The sequence below is a fragment of the Miniopterus natalensis genome, chromosome 11, assembly GCF_054644295.1.
Source record: "Miniopterus natalensis isolate mMinNat1 chromosome 11, mMinNat1.hap1, whole genome shotgun sequence".
Classification (NCBI taxonomy): Eukaryota; Metazoa; Chordata; class Mammalia; order Chiroptera; family Miniopteridae; genus Miniopterus; species Miniopterus natalensis.
In genome coordinates this window covers 7949729-7968554 of record NC_142091.1, presented here as the reverse complement: position 1 = coordinate 7968554, position 18826 = coordinate 7949729, and the positions used below count along the sequence as shown (strand labels likewise).

At 51.4% G+C, this 18826-nt stretch overlaps 1 protein-coding gene across 3 annotated transcripts in view; it reads right to left on the bottom strand.

Annotated features, from left to right (window-relative positions):
- SIK3 (SIK family kinase 3) overlaps positions 1–18826 on the bottom strand; it is a 260030-nt gene that overhangs the window by 6270 nt on the left and 234934 nt on the right. For 2 of the 3 annotated variants that reach the window (XM_087821521.1, XM_087821522.1), the window contains 6 exons: positions 15443–15593; positions 14636–14761; positions 14285–14370; positions 13713–13822; positions 12436–12775; positions 10934–11631 (listed from right to left, as the gene is read on the bottom strand). In XM_087821521.1, the coding sequence (XP_087677647.1) occupies positions 10934–11631; positions 12436–12775; positions 13713–13822; positions 14285–14370; positions 14636–14761; positions 15443–15593 (1511 nt within the window). Of the gene's footprint in view, positions 1–10933; positions 11812–12435; positions 12776–13712; positions 13823–14284; positions 14371–14635; positions 14762–15442; positions 15594–18826 lie in introns of all 3 variants that reach the window. The other variant, XM_087821520.1, reaches the window with a different exon arrangement.

The window sequence follows — 18826 nt, the reverse complement described above, 5'->3', positions numbered from 1 at the left end:
TTCTCTCTTCTTTCTTGACATCCACCTCAGTGCACCACCCAGTCTCTGCTTCTCAAACTGCTGTTCCCAAATCCTTCTACGGCTCCCCAACTCTCCACACTTCTATCCTTGACCGCCCTCCTCCCCACACTTACTTTGCAGTCTCATCTACTTTCATAGCTCCATAGCTCCAACTAGTTACTAGATACCTTTTTCTGGATAGCTAATAAACATGTAACACTTAACATGTCTAATTCAAAACTCAACTTCCCCCACAACCAGCTCCTTTCAGAGATCCTTGCTTTAGTGCCTATTTCCTAATCTGGGTGTGAGCTCGTAGGGTGCCCTACTCCTTACTTCCTTACTCCTGGGTCCACAGCAACTTCAGTGTAAAGAATCTGCCTCTGCAATGCTGGCCGCTCCAGTCCCTTTCCTTCCAATCTCCCTGCTTCCATGGAAGCCCTACTGCCTCTTGCCTGGATTTCTACAATAGCCTTTTAACCATCCCTCTGCCACTACCTTACAAGATTAATCTTTCTGTGCGGCAGCCCCAACACCACCTTTTCACATTTCCCAGCCTACCTTCCAACGAGTACCTCACCCTACTCTCCCTTATGTGCTAAGCTCTAGTCAAATGGGACCACTTAACTCTTCCCCACCCATTCACAACTCTACGTATTATATGGCTATGGCTGTTCCCTCTCCCTGGAAATGCTCGGTTCCTCTGCTTCCTTTCCTGCCAATCCAAATCAACTCGTCCTTCTAGCTAGGTCTGTCTCAAATGTTAGTATCTGTATGAAACTTTCCCTTTCAAACAGAAACAAGTAATTTCTTCCTTCAAGTGCCCGAAGACTTTACTGAACTCTGATTACTCTAACATCATTCCTGGCACCACGTTCAATTGTGTACCTGTCTTAATTAATCATTACGACTATACGTTCTTTGATGGCAAGAGTTGTATTTTATGTATGTCTGTGAGCCTCCTGTGTTCCAGAACACTGCCCTGTACCAGTAAGTATTTAATAATCATCTCCATAGCTGGTATTAATAAATGCTCTCCTTTTTTTTTTTAATCCTCACTGGAGGATATTTTTTCCATTGCTTTTCAGCGAGTGGAAGGGAGAGAGAGAAGCATCCATGTGAGAGACACACATCTATTGGTTGCCTCCCGCATGCGCCCCGACCGGAGTCGGGGATCAATCCTGCAACCAAGGCAGGTGCCCTTGGCTGGAATCGAACCCAGGGCCCTTCAGTCCGCGGGCCAACGCTTTAACCACTGAGCCAAACTGGCGAGGGCGACGTTCTCTTCATGTGCGTTAGTGTCCGCCAGAGTCCCGCACCCACACCATGTGAACTGGGCTTGGGAAAGAAAGAGGACCAAGGGCAGTGCGCATTGGCCGAGCGGGGTGGTCAGGCCCTGGGCGGCAGTGAAAGCGGCAGATCCTGCCGCCCGCACTTTCCTCTCCAGCCCTTCAGAGCCTGGCACTTGACCATGGTTTCCTCGCTTGGTTGTTTTCTCCGGGTTCAAGCTCCTCGGCAAATACTGGGCCTGTCTCCTGACGGAAGTGTACCTTGGTGAGACCAGGTTTTAAAAGGAAACAGCCCTAATGCTATGTGCCGTCCCAACAGCTCCTCAGACAATGAAAGGAACACCTACGGCCTGAGCGCTGGCGAAGGGTTTCGGGTCTCTCCCCTGAAATGTCACCTACAGGACCCGGCGGCGAGGGGCGGGGGCGGCGGGCAGGAAGGACGGGGCAGGAGGGAGCGGGGCGGCGAGGGGCCGAGGCGGCGGGCAGGAGGGACGGGGCAGGAGGGACCCGGGCAGGAGGGACCAGGGCGGCGAAGGGTGGAGGCGGCGGGCAGGAGGGACCGGGGCGGCGAGGGGCGGAGGTGAGCGGGCAGGAGGGACCGGGGCAGGAGGGACCCGGGCAGGAGGGACCGGGGCGGCGAGGGGCGGAGGTGGGCGGGCAGGAGGGACCCGGGCAGGAGGGACGGGGCAGGAGGGACCAGGGAGGCGAGGGGCGGAGGTGGGCGGGCAGGAGGGACCCGGGCAGGAGGGACCCGTCGGGCAGGAGGGACCAGGGAGGCGAGGGGCGGAGGTGGGCGGGCAGGAGGGACCCGGGCAGGAGGGACCGGGGCAGGAGGGACCGGGGCAGGAGGGACCGGGGCGGCGAGAGGCGGAGGCGGCGGGCAGGAGGGACCCGGGCAGGAGGGACCGGGGCAGGAGGGACCAGGGCAGCGAAGGGCGGAGGCGGCGGGCAGGAGGGACCGGGGCAGGAGGGACCGGGGCGGCGAGGGACCGGGGCGGCGAGGGGCGGAGGCGGCGGGCAGGAGGGACCCGGGCAGGAGGGACCCGGGCAGGAGGGACCAGGGCAGTGAAGGGCGGAGGCGGCGGGCAGGAGGGACCCGGGCAGGAGGGACCGGGGCAGGAGGGACTGGGGCAGGAGGGACCAGGGCGGCGAGGGGCGGAGGTGGGCGGGCAGGAGGGACCCGGGCAGGAGGGACTGGGGCAGGAGGGACCAGGGCGGCGAGGGGCGGAGGTGGGCGGGCAGGAGGGACTGGGGCAGGAGGGACCAGGGCGGCGAAGGGCGGAGGCGGCGGGCAGGAGGGACCGGGGCAGGAGGGACCGGGGCAGGAGGGACCAGGGCGGCGAGGGGCGGAGGTGGGCGGGCAGGAGGGACCGGGGCAGGAGGGACCCGGGCAGGAGGGACCGGGGCAGGAGGGACCAGGGCAGCGAAGGGCGGAGGCGGCGGGCAGGAGGGACCGGGGCAGGAGGGACCGGGGCGGCGAGGGGCGGAGGCGGCGGGCAGGAGGGACCCGGGCAGGAGGGACCCGGGCAGGAGGGACCAGGGCAGTGAAGGGCGGAGGCGGCGGGCAGGAGGGACCCGGGCAGGAGGGACCGGGGCAGGAGGGACCGGGGCAGGAGGGACCAGGGCGGCGAGGGGCGGAGGTGGGCGGGCAGGAGGGACCGGGGCAGGAGGGACCGGGGCGGCGAGGGGCGGAGGTGGGCGGGCAGGAGGGACCAGGGCGGCGAAGGGCGGAGGCGGCGGGCAGGAGGGACCCGGGCAGGAGGGACCGGGGCAGGAGGAACCAGGGCAGCGAAGGGCGGAGGCGGCGGGCAGGAGGGACCGGGGCAGGAGGGACCGGGGCAGGAGGGACCAGGGCGGCGAGGGGCGGAGGTGGGCGGGCAGGAGGGACCGGGGCAGGAGGGACCAGGGCAGGAGAGACCGGGGCGGCGAGGGGCGGAGGTGGGCGGCCAGGAGGGACCCGGGCAGGAGGGACCGGGGCGGCGAGGGGCCGAGGCGGCGGGCAGGAGGGACGGGGCAGGAGGGACCGGGGCGGCGAGGGACCGGGGCGGCGAGGGGCGGAGGCGGCGGGCAGGAGGGACCCGGGCAGGAGGGACCGGGGCAGGAGGGACCAGGGCAGCGAAGGGCGGAGGCGGCGGGCAGGAGGGACCGGGGCAGGAGGGACCGGGGCAGGAGGGACCGGGGCGGCGAGGGGCGCAGGTGGGCGGGCAGGAGGGACCAGGGCGGCGAAGGGCGGAGGCGGCGGGCAGGAGGGACCCGGGCAGGAGGGACCGGGGCAGGAGGGACCAGGGCGGCGAGGGGCGGAGGCGGCGGGCAGGAGGGACCCGGGCAGGAGGGACCGGGGCAGGAGGGACCAGGGCGGCGAGGGGCGGAGGCGGCGGGCAGGAGGGACCCGGGCAGGAGGGACCGGGGCAGGAGGGACCAGGGCGGCGAGGGGCGGAGGTGGGCGGGCAGGAGGGACCCGGGCAGGAGGGACCGGGGCAGGAGGGACCGGGGCGGCGAGGGGCGGAGGTGGGCGGGCAGGAGGGACCGGGGCAGGAGGGACCGGGGCAGGAGGGACCGGGGCGGCGAGGGGCGCAGGTGGGCGGGCAGGAGGGACCAGGGCGGCGAAGGGCGGAGGTGGCGGGCAGGAGGGACCGGGGCAGGAGGGACCAGGGCGGCGAGGGGCGGAGGTGGGCGGGCAGGAGGGACCCGGGCAGGAGGGACTGGGGCAGGAGGGACCAGGGCGGCGAGGGGCGGAGGTGGGCGGGCTGGAGGGACCCGGGCAGGAGGGACGGGGGGGGGGGGGGGGGGGGGGGCCGAGGGGCGGAGGCGGGCGGGCAGGAGGGGGCTGACTGACTCGATCCTACCAACGCAGGACGTTCAGAGGAGGATGGGAGGGCGGCATCTTCCCAACTACCGGGCGAAAGCCAGAGAGAAACTGGAAAGCTTTGTGAGCAACGAAGTCAAAGGAACGGCCAGAAGTCAACTGGGGCTACTGAAAGCTAAAAGCCAGCGCAGAGAGGAAGGTGGAGGAAAGGCCCCCGCAGGCTCCGGGCGGGCCAGCCCCCCGCGCCCCCGCTCGGCGAGCCCGCTCCGCCGCCCGGGCCACACGCAGCCGCCCGCAGGAAGCGGCGCAGGCTCCGCGCGGCGGGCAGCGGGCTCTCTGGTCGGTACCGCCAAGGAGCAGCACACACACAGCTGCTTCTCTTTTCAAAATGTTTTCTTCCTTGTTTTTGCTCATCCTCACCCCAGGATAGAGAGAGAGAGAAAAAAACATTGATGTGAGAGAGACACTGATTGGTCGCTTCCTCATGCGCCCCTCCTGGGGCCGGGGGTGGCACCTGCAACACGGGTACTGTCCTGAACCAGGAGTTGAACCCTGGACCCGAGGCCCAACTCTCTAACGACTGAGCCACACAGGCCAGGGCTCAAAATATTTTCTAGCCCAGCCGGCGTGGCTCAGTGGCTGAGTGTCGACCTGTGAACCAGGAGGTCACGGTTCGATTCCTGGTCAGGGCACATGCCCAGGTTTCAGGCTCGATCCCCAGCGGGTCGTGCAGGAGGCAGCCCATCAATGACTCTCTCATTGATGTTTCTCTCTCCCCCCCTCTCCCTTCCTCTCTCTGAAATCAACAAAAACATATTTTAAAAAATATTTTCTAATGCCTATATTCTCTTCTTTGATAGCATCATCCATTCAATTCCTTGGGTTTCTTTTTTCTAAATTATAGAATTGGATGCAAAGCTCATCAGTTTCACCTCCTTGCTCCCACAAAGACAAACACAAGTGCTGTCCTTTAAAGAAGTTTAAAGAATCATTACCAAAGATGAGGAAATGGCAAAGCTAACAAAATGTGTAAGCCCTGCTTCTTGATATTCAGTTCCCTGGCCCCCTTCTAGAGGCCTCACTATGCTTGTCTGGTTGATGTGCATTCTAAATCTCCTCTCTCCTCACTCCTTTTTTTAATTTATTTTTATTCCTGAAAATGAGGTTTTTCCAAACCCAAACATGCACCCTCCTTTTGGCTCTGCCTTTGGTAAAATCTCATGGACCTGTCCTCCTAGCCTTTAGGTCTGGTGCCCACACACCTGAGAGTGCCATCAAGACAGAGCAAGCTACTGCTTAACAAATCATGGGATGAGCCTTCTTGACTCCCCAGCCTCGAGCTCAGGAGCACAAGATCTGGGGTCAGGAAGACCTGGGTTCACTAGCATTCCTGAGGTGTGGGCAAGTTCCCTGACTTCACCGGGTCTCAGTGTCTTTGTCTGTAAAGCAGGACTCACTCTATAGGTATGTACAGTGCTTACTAGAGCTTGGTACACTGAAGAGCTCAGTAAAGACTGGTATTACTCATACTCATTTCAGAGATGTTACTTCTGAGGGGATAAGGGCTTACTGAGCCAGCTGACAAAAACAAAGGAACTGATTTTATCACAAAAACCCAATTCTACAATTATGGAGACAATTTCCCCATATATAAGTGAACAAATGAGTTAATAAAACTTTAATTTCCAGAGAAGAAGCTGCTGGTTCAGGAGAGACAAATAGAAGTTGGCAAATACTGCTTGGCAGATATGCTTGGAAGGTAAAGAATGGAAGGTGGGGAGGCATAAAGGAGAGAATATTAGGCTAGGGAATCAAAAACCTGAAGTCAGGATCTAGCTCCATCATCAACAGAATGTACAAAACTGGGTAGGCCATTTGATCTTTCTAGTCTCCGTTTCTCTATCTCAAAAATGACAGTTGTTTGGGGACTCAGAAGATAAACACATGTGAAGGGGTCTTTAACAAATTATAAAACACTACACAGCGAAGTATGATTTTTAGTAAGAACGTTGAGTCCTGAGTCTAGAAGTCCTTTGTGACATTCTAAGATGAGACCTACTGACCAATTGGGGGTGAGGCAAGGTGTACACAGTGACCTACTGACTAAGAGACGTGAAATTTAGGCTCAAACCTTTGGCATCCTTTATGCCAACTTAGCAACAAGAGGAACTGTGAAGCTCACCAAAGGATATATAAATAATGGAGGGAAGAAGACTTCTGAGAGCAGCCTTCTCAGGTATTTACCAAAGTAAGGCTGAGAGAGTACAGAGGAGACCAGGATCACCTGATTATGCAAGAGAGAAAACACACAAGCGACATGGTACACACGGCCCCCGCGCCGGAGCTCCAGGGTGGCTTACACAACTCTATTGAATCTGGCAATGCTGACCTGTCCTTACTCACTCACTGGGCTGTGAGAGGAAAAAGAGAAATGACGTATGTGCATGTTCTTCTTAAAGGTTCTGGGGGTAAACCCTCCAGGCCTCTCATTTTACCCTCTAAGGCCCACTGACAATGCTGAAGCTGAGAGAAGCTCCTTGTGAGTTCTGGTTGGCAATCTCACTGTGTGAACTGGTTATGCTGTTTATTTATTTGCAAAGTAGAGAAAAACTGAAGTATAAAAGATAAACCTTAATTCTATTTCTAGAGTGGCAGACAGGGAGGTTACAGCCTTGAAACATCCACATGTTGCAAACGAGCCTGTAGCACGCTGCCTGCTCGGCGCCGTGCCGCGGCAGCACCGGGCTTCACACGGCCAGAACGGAAAGAGGCAACCACAACACTGCTATGATGGCATTTAATTTTCCCTGACCAACACCAGAGATCCCTGTTCACCTACACTTAAGACATTTTAGATCACACTAGATCTGCTTTTTACAATCATAGTCATGCATCGCTTAACCGCGGGAATACATTCTGAGAACGTGTTGTTGAGCAATTTTGTCATGCAAACATCATAGAGTGCGCTTACACAAACCTAGATGGCAGGGCCTACCATACACCTGGGCTGTGTGGTCTAGCCGACTGCTCCAAGGCTACAACCCCACCCAGCACACTACTGTACTGAATCCTGCAGGCAACGGTAATGCACTGTTGCTAGGACATTGTGACTGCTATGATGTGACGAGGCGATAGGAATTTGCCAGCTCCAATATAATCTTATGGGAGCACCGTCAGATACGTGGTCCATCATTGACCGAAACGTCATTATGTGGCACATGACTGACTGTATACCTCCTATTGCACTCGTTAAGTGGCACTGCACGTTAAAACTGCTTATGAGCTTGTCTTCCTTTCCCCAGCAGGTATAAGCTCCCCGAGGGCAGGCTCTTTAGCTTTTCCTCCCTGCATTCCACACAGCACCCCCAACAGTGTGTGCAACATGGTCATTCCACATTTTCTTGACAAAAGTGACAGCAGAGTTATCTGATGATTCTTGGTAATGTAAAACTGTGAGCTCTAAAGTTTTGAAAAAAATAGAATCATGCCAGGCAGCAGCAGGAAGATTGTGGAGCCTCAGTTCCTACTGTAAAAGGGATCATAACATATATACCCCACGTGGTTGTGAAAAGAAATGAGTAACTGAGCTGAAAGCACCATGCCTGGAGCAGACTAACAACAAACATTAATTCCATTCTCCTTCTCTTAGGGACATTTAGCTTTGCATCCCTAACTACAGATGAAGAAAGGAAGGAGAGGTTCCCATCAGGCGAAGGTCACAGACGGAGCTCCTGTGCTTTAAGGTTAGAACGAGGGGGACTTCCAGGGTAAGAAACCCTTTTTAAACACAGAGCTGTACATCTCTGGAGGGTTTCACTCTTGAGCAGCATCCAGCTTCCTCAGACCATTTGTTTCTCTGTTGCGCTATTTTACAATGCTGGATTCTAAATACACTTAGGAATAATTTGTGGCTTTTACTCATTAAAGATAATTGTACACGTGGTTCCAAACTAGGAGCAGATGTTGGAAGAAGGTGAGTAGTATTCAAGCAAAGCAAAGGCACAATCTGCAGCTAAGCTACAGAGTGAGCCTAGAGTGACGTGGGAGGAAGGAAGGAGTGTCCTCTCTTAATACGTTGGCTGGAGCTAAGACTACGGCTTCTAGAAACCTCATACTGAAGATCAGAAAAAAAATACTGAGACAAAAGAGGGCTTTGAGGGGAAGATACCTGCAGAGCTGATCATGAGGCATCGAGGATGGGGGGTGCTGAGTTGAAACCCTTAGGAATATGCTTCCAGAAGCCAGAAGAGATGCCTGCAGGGGATAACGGTGGAGATGGTGTAGGTGGAAGTGGGTAGGGAGCAGGAAGAGGAGGAAGGGTACCTCAACTAGGGGAAGAAGTAGGGGAGATCTGTCAGAAGAATGACAACCCTGAAGTTCAGGCCTTAGATTTAAAAGGGGTGTGACTGACGGACAGAGCTGTGTGTTGATTCAGAACTGGCAGAACTGAGGAATGTGCACTGTCCTCCTGGCACACTGCAGCTGGACTTGATTTCAGAAAACCTCTGCCCTTAGCTCTGCTAATTCCTTTACGTACTACACTTCAAGCCAACCAAGCCCGCGGGTCCTCCCCTCAAGGCGTCCCCGAGACACTCCTACCCATTGGTCTTTCCTCGTGCTTCTCCCCGAAACCCAGATGGCAAAACCATATTCATCTGCACACACAATTCAAATGCCCCTTCCTGCTGGCTGAGAACCAACTCCTCCGGCGACAACTGGCCTCTCCCCCTCTGCTGCTCCACACTCCTACCAACACATTCGCTCTCACCACAGGGCCCGAAGAGATCAGCAAGCTTGCTGAAGGGGGTGCCTCTGACAGTTATGGGACACAGGTGACTTCAAGCCCCCCAGCCTTTCTGTACAGAGTCAGACCAGAGGGAAAAACGAAGAGAAATTAGAGAGAATAATTTTTGAACAAAAAAATCTCAAAAGTTGTTTTAATATATGGCAATCCTGGGTGAGAGAGTGGGGAGTGTACACTATTTGCTCCAACTCTGCTCTTTCCCTGGTGCCTTGCACACTGAGGACATGCTCAGGAAGCTCCTGCTACAGGAATGAATGACACTTGGGTTCAGATGTCACTTACTAGCTGCTGACCTTGGAGGCAAACTACTTAATTGGTGCCTCAGTTGTCTGGCTGATAAAATGGGGCTGTAAGAGTTATTACCATACAGGCTGCTGGGAGGATTAAATAAATTTACGTATGACTCGCAGTCAGTGCTGGCACAAGGAAAACCCATGGAAAAGTTTGCTTTCTACAACTACAGTATGCTCATCTCGCGAAAGCTTTCACTCACACAGGAAGCTCTCCCTCAGCGTCCCGGATGCCATCATCTGGCCTCTGCGAGGGCAGTGCCAAGGACGGGAAGTGCCCGGGCTGCGGAGGCAGCCTATGCCACAGCGTTCCTGTGAAGCCTTCCTGGGAGTTGGCATCTGCTGCAACTTCTCTTCCAATCTTGGTTCTGCCCCGTAATATGAACCCAGAAAAGTCAAACCCCTTCTTCCACCTGAGAGGTATGATAATTCTCCTTAGCTAATTTTCCCCAATACTAAATACCCCAGGTCTGTCAGCCACCCCACATATGACCTGGTTCTGAAACTTCCCACCATCCTAAAAACACAGCAGCCACAGGTGCACGCAACACATCTCACTGGTGCACACCTCTAAGTGGGATGGCATCCAACTGTTCAGAGGCCCAGGATTTACCTGGTGTTTCACACAACCACATGCCCCTCCCATCACTGCATAATGAGTAAACCTGAGGGCACCAAGACCTTTTCACATATATAGATTTGGAGCAAGATCTTCTACCCTGCTCTGTGCCATGGGACGCAATTCCCCTAGGAGTTGAGTTTTGTGTGCTGACTTTAAAAGACAGAGCAGGGGATGCAGGTAGCTCCAAGAAGGGAAGGATATAAGAAATGCTCAGTTTCAGAGTTGTGTATTTTATACACAAACTCATTTTTCATGATCTATGAAGACGGGGTGGCTATCAGTCCAGATTTTGTTTAGGATGAATATTATGATGCTAAAAGAATAACATTTTCTGAGCATAACCTACTGATGGTAGTATTAATCTCCCTCAGAATAAAAATGAATATACTAATTCATTATAAAGTGACAAAATGAAATGACATGGGGCCCCTTATGATGTTGTAAAAATCTGTATTTAGTTTATGAAAGAAATGATCAGAGTGATAATGTTTCATTTATATCATACCTTCAGATTACACTTTTCTCTCTCTCTCACACATACACACACACACACACACACACACACACACATATAAACACAAACACATGCATGTTTTAATTTTCCCAAATACTCTGCAAAGCACCACTATTCCTCCTGCCTCTTTTTCACAGGTGAGGGAAATAACCACCTGAGGGTGTAAGTGACAAGGTCACAGCATTCGTGACAAAGGCAAGTCCAGAACCGAGATGCTTTGACTTTTGGTGCAATGCTATTTATACTACATCATATTTCCTTACCACTGGTTGACTTTTTCTACTGCAGATGTTAAAGTTGACTAGTTTGAAGAAAGTCAAGAAATTCTGGAAGCTAAAAAACATGGTATGAATATGGGAAATAGATAATATATCTTATTGACTGTACTATCTGTTAATTTTCTATCACTATCTTTTATTTTGAAAATAGACCCCTTACCCACCAATACCCACTTCCTACATGCTTCTCCCTCAAAAGGTCCTGAAGGTCTTCTCAGGAATCCTTTTTCTCTTAGGAACACATAGTACTAGCTGAAAAAAGATAACATTACTAAGGTAATTGAACTGGGACAGACTGGCCCAGGACTTTTACTTTGCAGGGACTCTTACCTCGGCTGGACACCTTATTTCTAGTGAATGCAGCACTTGTCTGATGTCGGTATGGATGCATCCCTAATTCCTGTGCGTGGCTCACAGTTCCTAGTAAGGATTCAGGGTCCCCAGGTCCACCAGTACTCAAGAGTAGGGGGCTGTCGTGACAACCTTTGGTCGATGCATCTGAACTCTTCCTGTCTGGAAAGCCGTCCTTCGCTCCCTCGCAGGAGCACTCCTCTTCCATGCTCTCTGAGTGCATGAGTGCTGGCTGGTGAGCATAACCATGGGTCGGGCTGGGTGAGGAAACCTGTGAGATACATTCTTGTGCTCTGATTTGTAGAAGATGCTGGGGGCTGGTGTGGTGGTGGTGATATGAGTCAGCATTTTGATATGGTAAAGCCTGGTGCTCTGTCATACTCTGTCCCGCAAGACTGGGAGCCAGACTCCCAGCATCTCCCTGGTTCATATGCCTAAACAATTCTTGGTACTCTTGCTGCTGCTGTTGTCGCTGCTGCTGCTGCCTTTTAATGAGCTGTGCAAACTCTGCTGGGGGCAACCGAATGTCCGAGTGGCCGGTGAGCGAATGCCGGGGAGAGAGCAGTCCTTGAAGGATGTGGGGTACCTGCTGGTGTCTTGTATAGTCTGACGGCGTGGGGGACAGCAGGGCCTGCTGTAGTGCTGACGCGGTATAGTGAGGTGGCTGCTGATGTGCACTGGGAGGGAAGGTGGGGAATTGGTCAAGTGGAGGGACTTTCAGGGCTTGGGTTGGAGGGAACCCCACTCCTGTAGAAGGGCTGTAGCTGCTGGGGGAACCCCGGGACTGGTCCGAAAACAGATGGGGGTGTAAATGCGCCTGGTCGTAGTTAGCAGGGGAGAACCGATTCACGTTCAAGCTGCAGACACAAAAGGGAGTGAGTACCAGGCATCCATGTAACAAGTACACTGTGCTCCCCTGGACAATAGCGACTACTCTGTCAGGAGCGAGCTGCACTGATACACAGAACTGAGGTGTGACAGGGAGCATGGGGATGTATGTATCATCTCAACTCACCCCTGCACTCACTGATCGATCTAGTAGCATGCCGGGGATTTAAGGCAGTGTGTAACAGACCCAGCTCTAGGCTGAAGGTAGCAACTATCTTACAACATCATTGGAGCTACTAAAAGGCACCACTCTCTTAGAATATGAGTGACAGAGAGGGAGGGAATCCTCAAAGAATGGACAAGTGAAACTGGCATTTTTAACAACTTCTCTAATAGGCCATTTTCTTATTTGCAGACAAATAGTAAGATAGCTTTGTCATTTTCCTCCCGTCTTATTAGCATCTTGATCCCCTATTTGGTCACTAAATAAGTTTCAAGTTCACCCCAAAACCACCACCCTGGTTTAGAAAAGGTGAAACGAGCATAGCCCAGTCAGACTCCCTCTTCTTCCCTCCTCCTCTCTTGCCCTGTTAAGGGGCTTCCTCCCTCCTGGGTCGCCTGGCTGGCTAGCTGGTGACTTTAGGTAACCTTACCTGTGAACCTCTGCACTGTCAGCACTCAGCTGCTTGGACAAGGGCCGATGCCCATAGCTGAAGGCAGCCATCAGGTTGGCACGGTGCTGCATCTGAATTTGACTGGCACTGGGGCTGATGGAGATGCCCCGCCCAACGGAGCCTGCAGCTGTCCCTGGCATGTTGCTAAGCATGTCAACAGGTTCCTGGACTTGGATGGTCACCTGCTGTGACTGGGTGGGCTGCTGTATGCCCAAGCAGGGGAGCACCACGCTGGCAGGAGGAGAACGGTTCTCAGGCTGCTGCTGGAAGATTGCGCTGCGGGAGGGTAAACCCTGAAACTGGGAGGGAGATGCAGCACCTAGAGAGAAAGGAACCTCAGGGTGACCAAGCGCCCAGGTGATCTGCCAGCTGCGAGGACCTGAATACCACCCAGAGCAGTGCTCCTCAAACTTTGGTGTGCCTGAGGCTCACCTGGAGGATTTGTTCACACCCACAGCATTCTGATTCAGTAGGTTGGCAAGGGGGGCCCCATAGATCTGTATTTCTAATAAGCTGCCCTGAAAGTTGATCCACGGATTATTCTTTGAGTAGCTCTGATTTAAAGCAGTGTTTTTCAAACTCTAATGTGCATAACAATGGCCCAGTCTTGCTAAAATGCAGATTCTGAATTAGTAGGTCTGGGATGGGACCTGAGATTCTGGCTTTCCTGCTGATGTTGCTGGTCAGGGAGCCTGAGTAGGACGAGTATAGAGACCAATCCAGACTCTTCGGGGGATCCAGGTTGAGGGCATTACTTAAGAGATGGCCGGTTTCTGGAATACTAACTCCTCAGAGCGCTGGTCTCTGAAGACCCATCTCATTGGGGTGTACTCCGCTTTACTTCCATCTGAACACCCACTAGAGAGGGTCTGCAAGTACGACAAGGACCCAGCAGGCAGTTTTTTAGTTGGCAGAGTTGGAGGGTGTTTTATTAAAAATATTAATAGTTAACCTTTACTGAGAGCTATTTAGTGCCAGAGACCGTTTCAAGTGCATATATTTACTCATTAAATACTATCACTATCCTTATTTTACAGTTGAGAAAGCTGAGGTAAACTGAAATTATGTAACTTATCTGAGGTTTTGCAGCTAAGGAGTTGGTAGAAACAGGACTCAAACCAAGGAAGGCTGGCTCGAGAGCCCACACCCTTAAATACTATGCTATTCTTCCATTCAAATCAATAGCTTGTGGCATTCAAAACTACAACTCATTTGCTCCATGTGCACACATGGTTCAGGCTAACCAGTCCACTCACCGTGAGACTGGATCATGGCACTACTCATTGGGGGAGGACTGCTGCTGGGTTGTCTGAAGAGATGGTTGTTGGGGTGGTTGGGGGGTGGGCTTGAGGGCTGAATCCTTAACCTAGAGAAACAACAAAACCAGAAAAATAAATTCCCTGAGGTGACACTATAACCTTGAAGTTAGCTTCAGCCACATGATACACATAAGCAGAAACTATTTTTTTTGTTTTGATAAGCCTCCAGGCTAGAAAAACATACATAACCCACCCAGCACAGTCTACTTAAAACCTATTCATATATTATTTTACCAGACCTCCCAGACAAAGAGGCAGAGCTCACTGTGGGCCCGTGTCTGGCCTCCTGTCATAGATGTCAAATTACTTTGTTCATGTGGCTGAGAAAACCAAGTGGCACAGACAGGATTTCAGGGAAGCCGCAGGAATTTAAATTGGTTTCTCTGTTCTTCAAGTAGGTTCTTCCAAGATGGAAGTTAAAGCCAGTCAGAACCTCCCACATGAGCCAGGCCAAGGACACACCAAGTTCTAGAGACAATGGCTTAAGCATGAGGCGAAACGATGATTACCTCTGGAGCTGGTGGGTGAGGAGGGCTGGCTGATTCTCACATGCAGCCTGAAGAGGCGGAGAAGGCTGAGGAGGACAGATGGAATCCTAAAACACATGGGGGAGGCAGAGAAACAACTGTGAGCTTGAAGGCCAGCATGAGCCATTCTCAGGAAGGGAACAGAGAACTACCTGTCACTGAGATTTATGCTTTTGTTGTTCATTGAAAAGTTTGATTACCTTTACCCAAACATGTCAGCCATAAACATAATTCAAATCCATTCTTCCCTGCATGATCTCCTCCAAAATTCACAGGCAAATCATCCTGAGAGCAAACTCTGGACCAGTGGGGAAAAGCAGAGTGAAGGCCTACCTGAATGTGCTGCTGCAGGATTTGATGGTGCTGCTCCTGCTGGTACAACATGTGCTGCTGCTGGGTCTTCTCCAGGGTTCTCTCATCCACCTGCCCCCCGTACATCTTCTGCAGCTGCTCACACTCCTGCAGGGAAAGCAGTTCAGACCGGAGGGATGCAGCCAAGTCCACCACATGCAGTGATGTCAGCAGATGCACATCTGCCCCACGGTCACAGGGGCAGAAAGAGCCACAAGAGAACAGCACCCTTGAGCACTCACCCAGTTACACAGGTATTTATGTACTAAACATGTTCATACTTGGTTCTGCATGAACTAATGGAAAACACCAAGGATAGTCTGTATACAAGTGAAAGTGTCCAGTGTGAAATCTGTGTACAAAGTACATGCCACTTGAAATGTGGCGATCAGGAAGGCAGAAAGGAAACTCGCCCTTTCAGAAGCCTGGAGGTACACCTCCTTCCTCTGGGAGCACACTTCCACACCAGCCAGAGTGGTAATAACGCAGAGCAAGCTCCCACAAGACCCAGTACCCATTCAGAGAGGAATGCCAGGGCTGCTTACAAGTACCTTCCCTGGTGCTTCTCACTGAAACCCAAGCCCAGAAATTCCTCTCGTGAACTACAGAGACAGGAGGAACATACAGTCCCTTCATGGGCAAGCAAGTTTGAGCTGTGGAAAGCTGTGTGGAACAAGCAAGCAGTTATATGGTGTTGAACCTGTAAAACTGCAGCAATGCTGACACGAACGGGGCAGGAGTGCCTGGTACCTATGCTTCTCCAGAGATGTCCACTATCTTTTCCATTACCTGCTGCAACTGTTTGATGCTGCTGTTGTTGCCCATTTTTTCCAGGTGAGCTTTGAAGGCCTGGATGCTTGCAGCCCCATCTGAGAACCGGCGCACAGGGGAGAAACGCTCCGTAGGGAGGTGCAGGGTGTTGGAGTCCTTGTAGGTAGAGCTGAACACATGGGAAGAGAAGGTCAGGGCTAGGACTCAGGGTTCTGAGCAAATCACCTAGGGACTGCTGTTCCAGATGAGCACAAAGATGGCTGCTGCCCAGTTGCTCCCCCCAAACCTGCTTCCCTTTCCAAGGGCTCCAGTACACACCTTCCATTCCCACTTACCTTAAGCTGTCTTAATTTCCAAGCCTAGTGAGGTCCTGTCCTGGGATCAAATACATCCAGTTCTTACACATATATATACTAGGCAGGAGAGAAGAGCTGCTCGAGAGCCCTCAGGCCAAGCTGGAGAAGAACTCATTTCACCATCATGTCTCTATCGAGTGCCTTTAGAAACCTATTTCACTGCTGGACACAAAGCTTTCCCTGAGCAGTAAGCTCTGTATGACGGGAAGGAAACTACAGTCAGCTTTGTGGTCAGAGGTCTGGCCGGGAATTCATAGGTTCTATGCGAGAAAATGGAGGGCAGTGGGGACTTCTGATCCCCAGATGGAGAGAGCACATTCTTAAGAAACACAGGCCTCAAGATCCTGCGCATACCTGGCCAATGCAAATGAGGTTAGCCACTATGAAATTAACTTCTTAGAGCAGCAGCACCCTTCCAGCTTCCTAATGAAAGAGTACTCATGTGGATTACTTTCAAAACCCCCAATGGCCAATCAGAACACCGCCAGTATCTTACCGAGAGAAAGAACAAGCTATTGATAAGGAATGCCTGGGACAGTGCCAGGGTTAGAAGCTAACACCTACACTTGTTACCTAATCAGAGAGATGTTTATAGGGTAAGCTGGTAAAAGACTGCCAAAGCAGTGTTCCAGCAGCTGATGAAAGGATCAGGGTTTCATGTCCAGGGCAGAGGTGACATCACAGTGCACTATGGGTAAAATGATGCACCACCTTGCCAGGTACTCATTCTGGACTGAAGCAGAACCAAGGCTAAGGAAGCAGGTTAACACGCGAGCTCAAATACAGAGCAACAGGGAGGGAGGAATGTGTTGAATGCAGAGGTCAAGAGTCTTGGCAGCAGGGAAAGCCCTTTACCTCTCCTTTCTAATGATGACTTCTGTTCCAGATCTACCTGAAGCCTGGCACAGTAGTGAGCTAATGAAATGAGCATGAATATATATATTTGTTCCAGTAACACAAAAGACAAATGACTTTTGCAGACACACTCCAGAAATGGTCATTATGAAAGCTGCTTTCAGGGGCATTTCCTCAGTCCTTCTGACTTCTGTTTTTGCTTCAGATGCCTGGAGTTAAACAAGCAAACACTACTTCCTCCTAAAATTTGATTCCTATACTTTCAACCCTTTCTGATAAAGCACACATTTCTGATTCACTCAGAAAGCTGTATTCTTCAAGCAGTTAATACAGTCTATCTGCACAAAACCCACATTCTCTTGCATCCAAGCCATGGCCTAGGTCCAGGATGTTCATGACTTTTCCAGAGGCTCAGGCTGTGAACAGGCTGACACCCAGGTCAGCCCAGCACAGAAACTTTAGGGAAACATGTAGTTATCATTTTGAAGCACTTATAGTATCAACTGTGTTTTATTTTCATTAGCAATCACAGTCAATCACGGTCAAACTCAAGACAGCTTCATATTAGCTTGATATTCCCACTACACTTTCCAAACAGGGATTGGTTCTCCACCTAGATAAAATCCATCTTGTGTTAGGTTTTTTAAAAGGATTACACTTAAGAACTTAAAAAAATTTTTATATTACACACTTCCCAAATGAAGAAGGCTGATGAGACTCCTCCTCTGTCTCAGTGCTGGTTTTCATCTATTATACCCCAGAAGAAAATATACATTTGCTGTTCCTGAGTCATTTCCTCCAGAAAAATAAAAGAAATTCAATAATCTATCTAGGGTACCCATTTTAAGTGTTTTATGGCCTTGGAAAGTTTCTATTTTCCCCTGAAGACTAATTTCTCTTGTGTTGCCATACTGCACAGTAACCCCATCAACACATGCTGGGTTTGCATAAATGCCCCACCTCACACAATCTGCCACTCATAAAGCATTTATTTAATTCAAACTGACATCACCAAAGGCAAACAGACAGCAGACAGATTTCCAGCAGGCAAGGCCTTGACAATGACTGTAGGCAGGGTGGAAACCACATACACCGAGCTATGGGCCAATGTGGTGTTCCTTTAGTAACAAGTGTAAACAGGATAAAGGCTAACTGTGGGGATGTGCCAATCTTCGTGTTCCTCTGAAAACAATACGTCCTGAGGAACACTTCACATTACACAAGGGAACCCAAAGGACTTCAGCTAAACATCAGGCCCTGATGAAGGCTGAAAAAGTAAGTGGCAGGTTGTGGAGGAGGGAAAGACAGAAACAAGGAGAAACAAAGTTGTAAAGGCTATTAGGTACGTGTAGAGCTCAGAGTTATTACGAAATCATAGAAAATTTACAGGGTGGAAAGGTAGCTCTCCAATAATCACTCAAAGCACGCTTTGATGTAGTACCTTAACAGTGTAGGTCTTGAGGCACTCCCTTAGAAAACTATTGTCTTCCTGTGCTACGAGAATTTAACTGAGAATCATCATTCCTGCTACTCCTAATAGACCATTTTTACTAAGTGAGTCCCCATCATTTGTAAAGCTTATCTCCCTTCTTTTAGAGTTCCAACATGGCACGAATTGTGTCTCAGTCTGCTCAGAGCTCACCTGTCTCTGCCGATTACATCAATGCCCGATAGGTAGCTAGTCACAATAAAAACACCGTCAAGCTTGCCAGTGCGAGTTGGTTGCAAGATTTAGTAACAGCACAGTTATAAACTTAATTCCCTTGAAATGTGACTGCTTTTCAACCTTCGCAAGTAGGAATGTGTTTCATTGTCCTTTCAAAAAGATTAAAATAAAATAAGCTCTAGCAATGTAGGGTGGCTCTGAAAGTGTTACCCACGAGCTTGGGGATGTTTTCAGAATAGGCATAGCTAAAATTTTTAGTCCCCAAGGTATTCACAGGAGATAATCTCTTAATCTAACAAACTGTCGTGCCTCTTTGCTTCCAAGCTTACTTGGATTTAATTTTGTGAGGTTTTCTTGGCCAAGTATGGTTAAATTTCTTTTTATTTTTTTCAAGAGAATAAACTATAAATGTGACAGAGCCCCAGTAAAAGAATCTGCCATCAGAAATATTGCACAAATGACATCTCAAGCACAACATTAAGAGGATGCAGTGTCTCTGCTCTACCATTCGCAAGGGATGTGTCT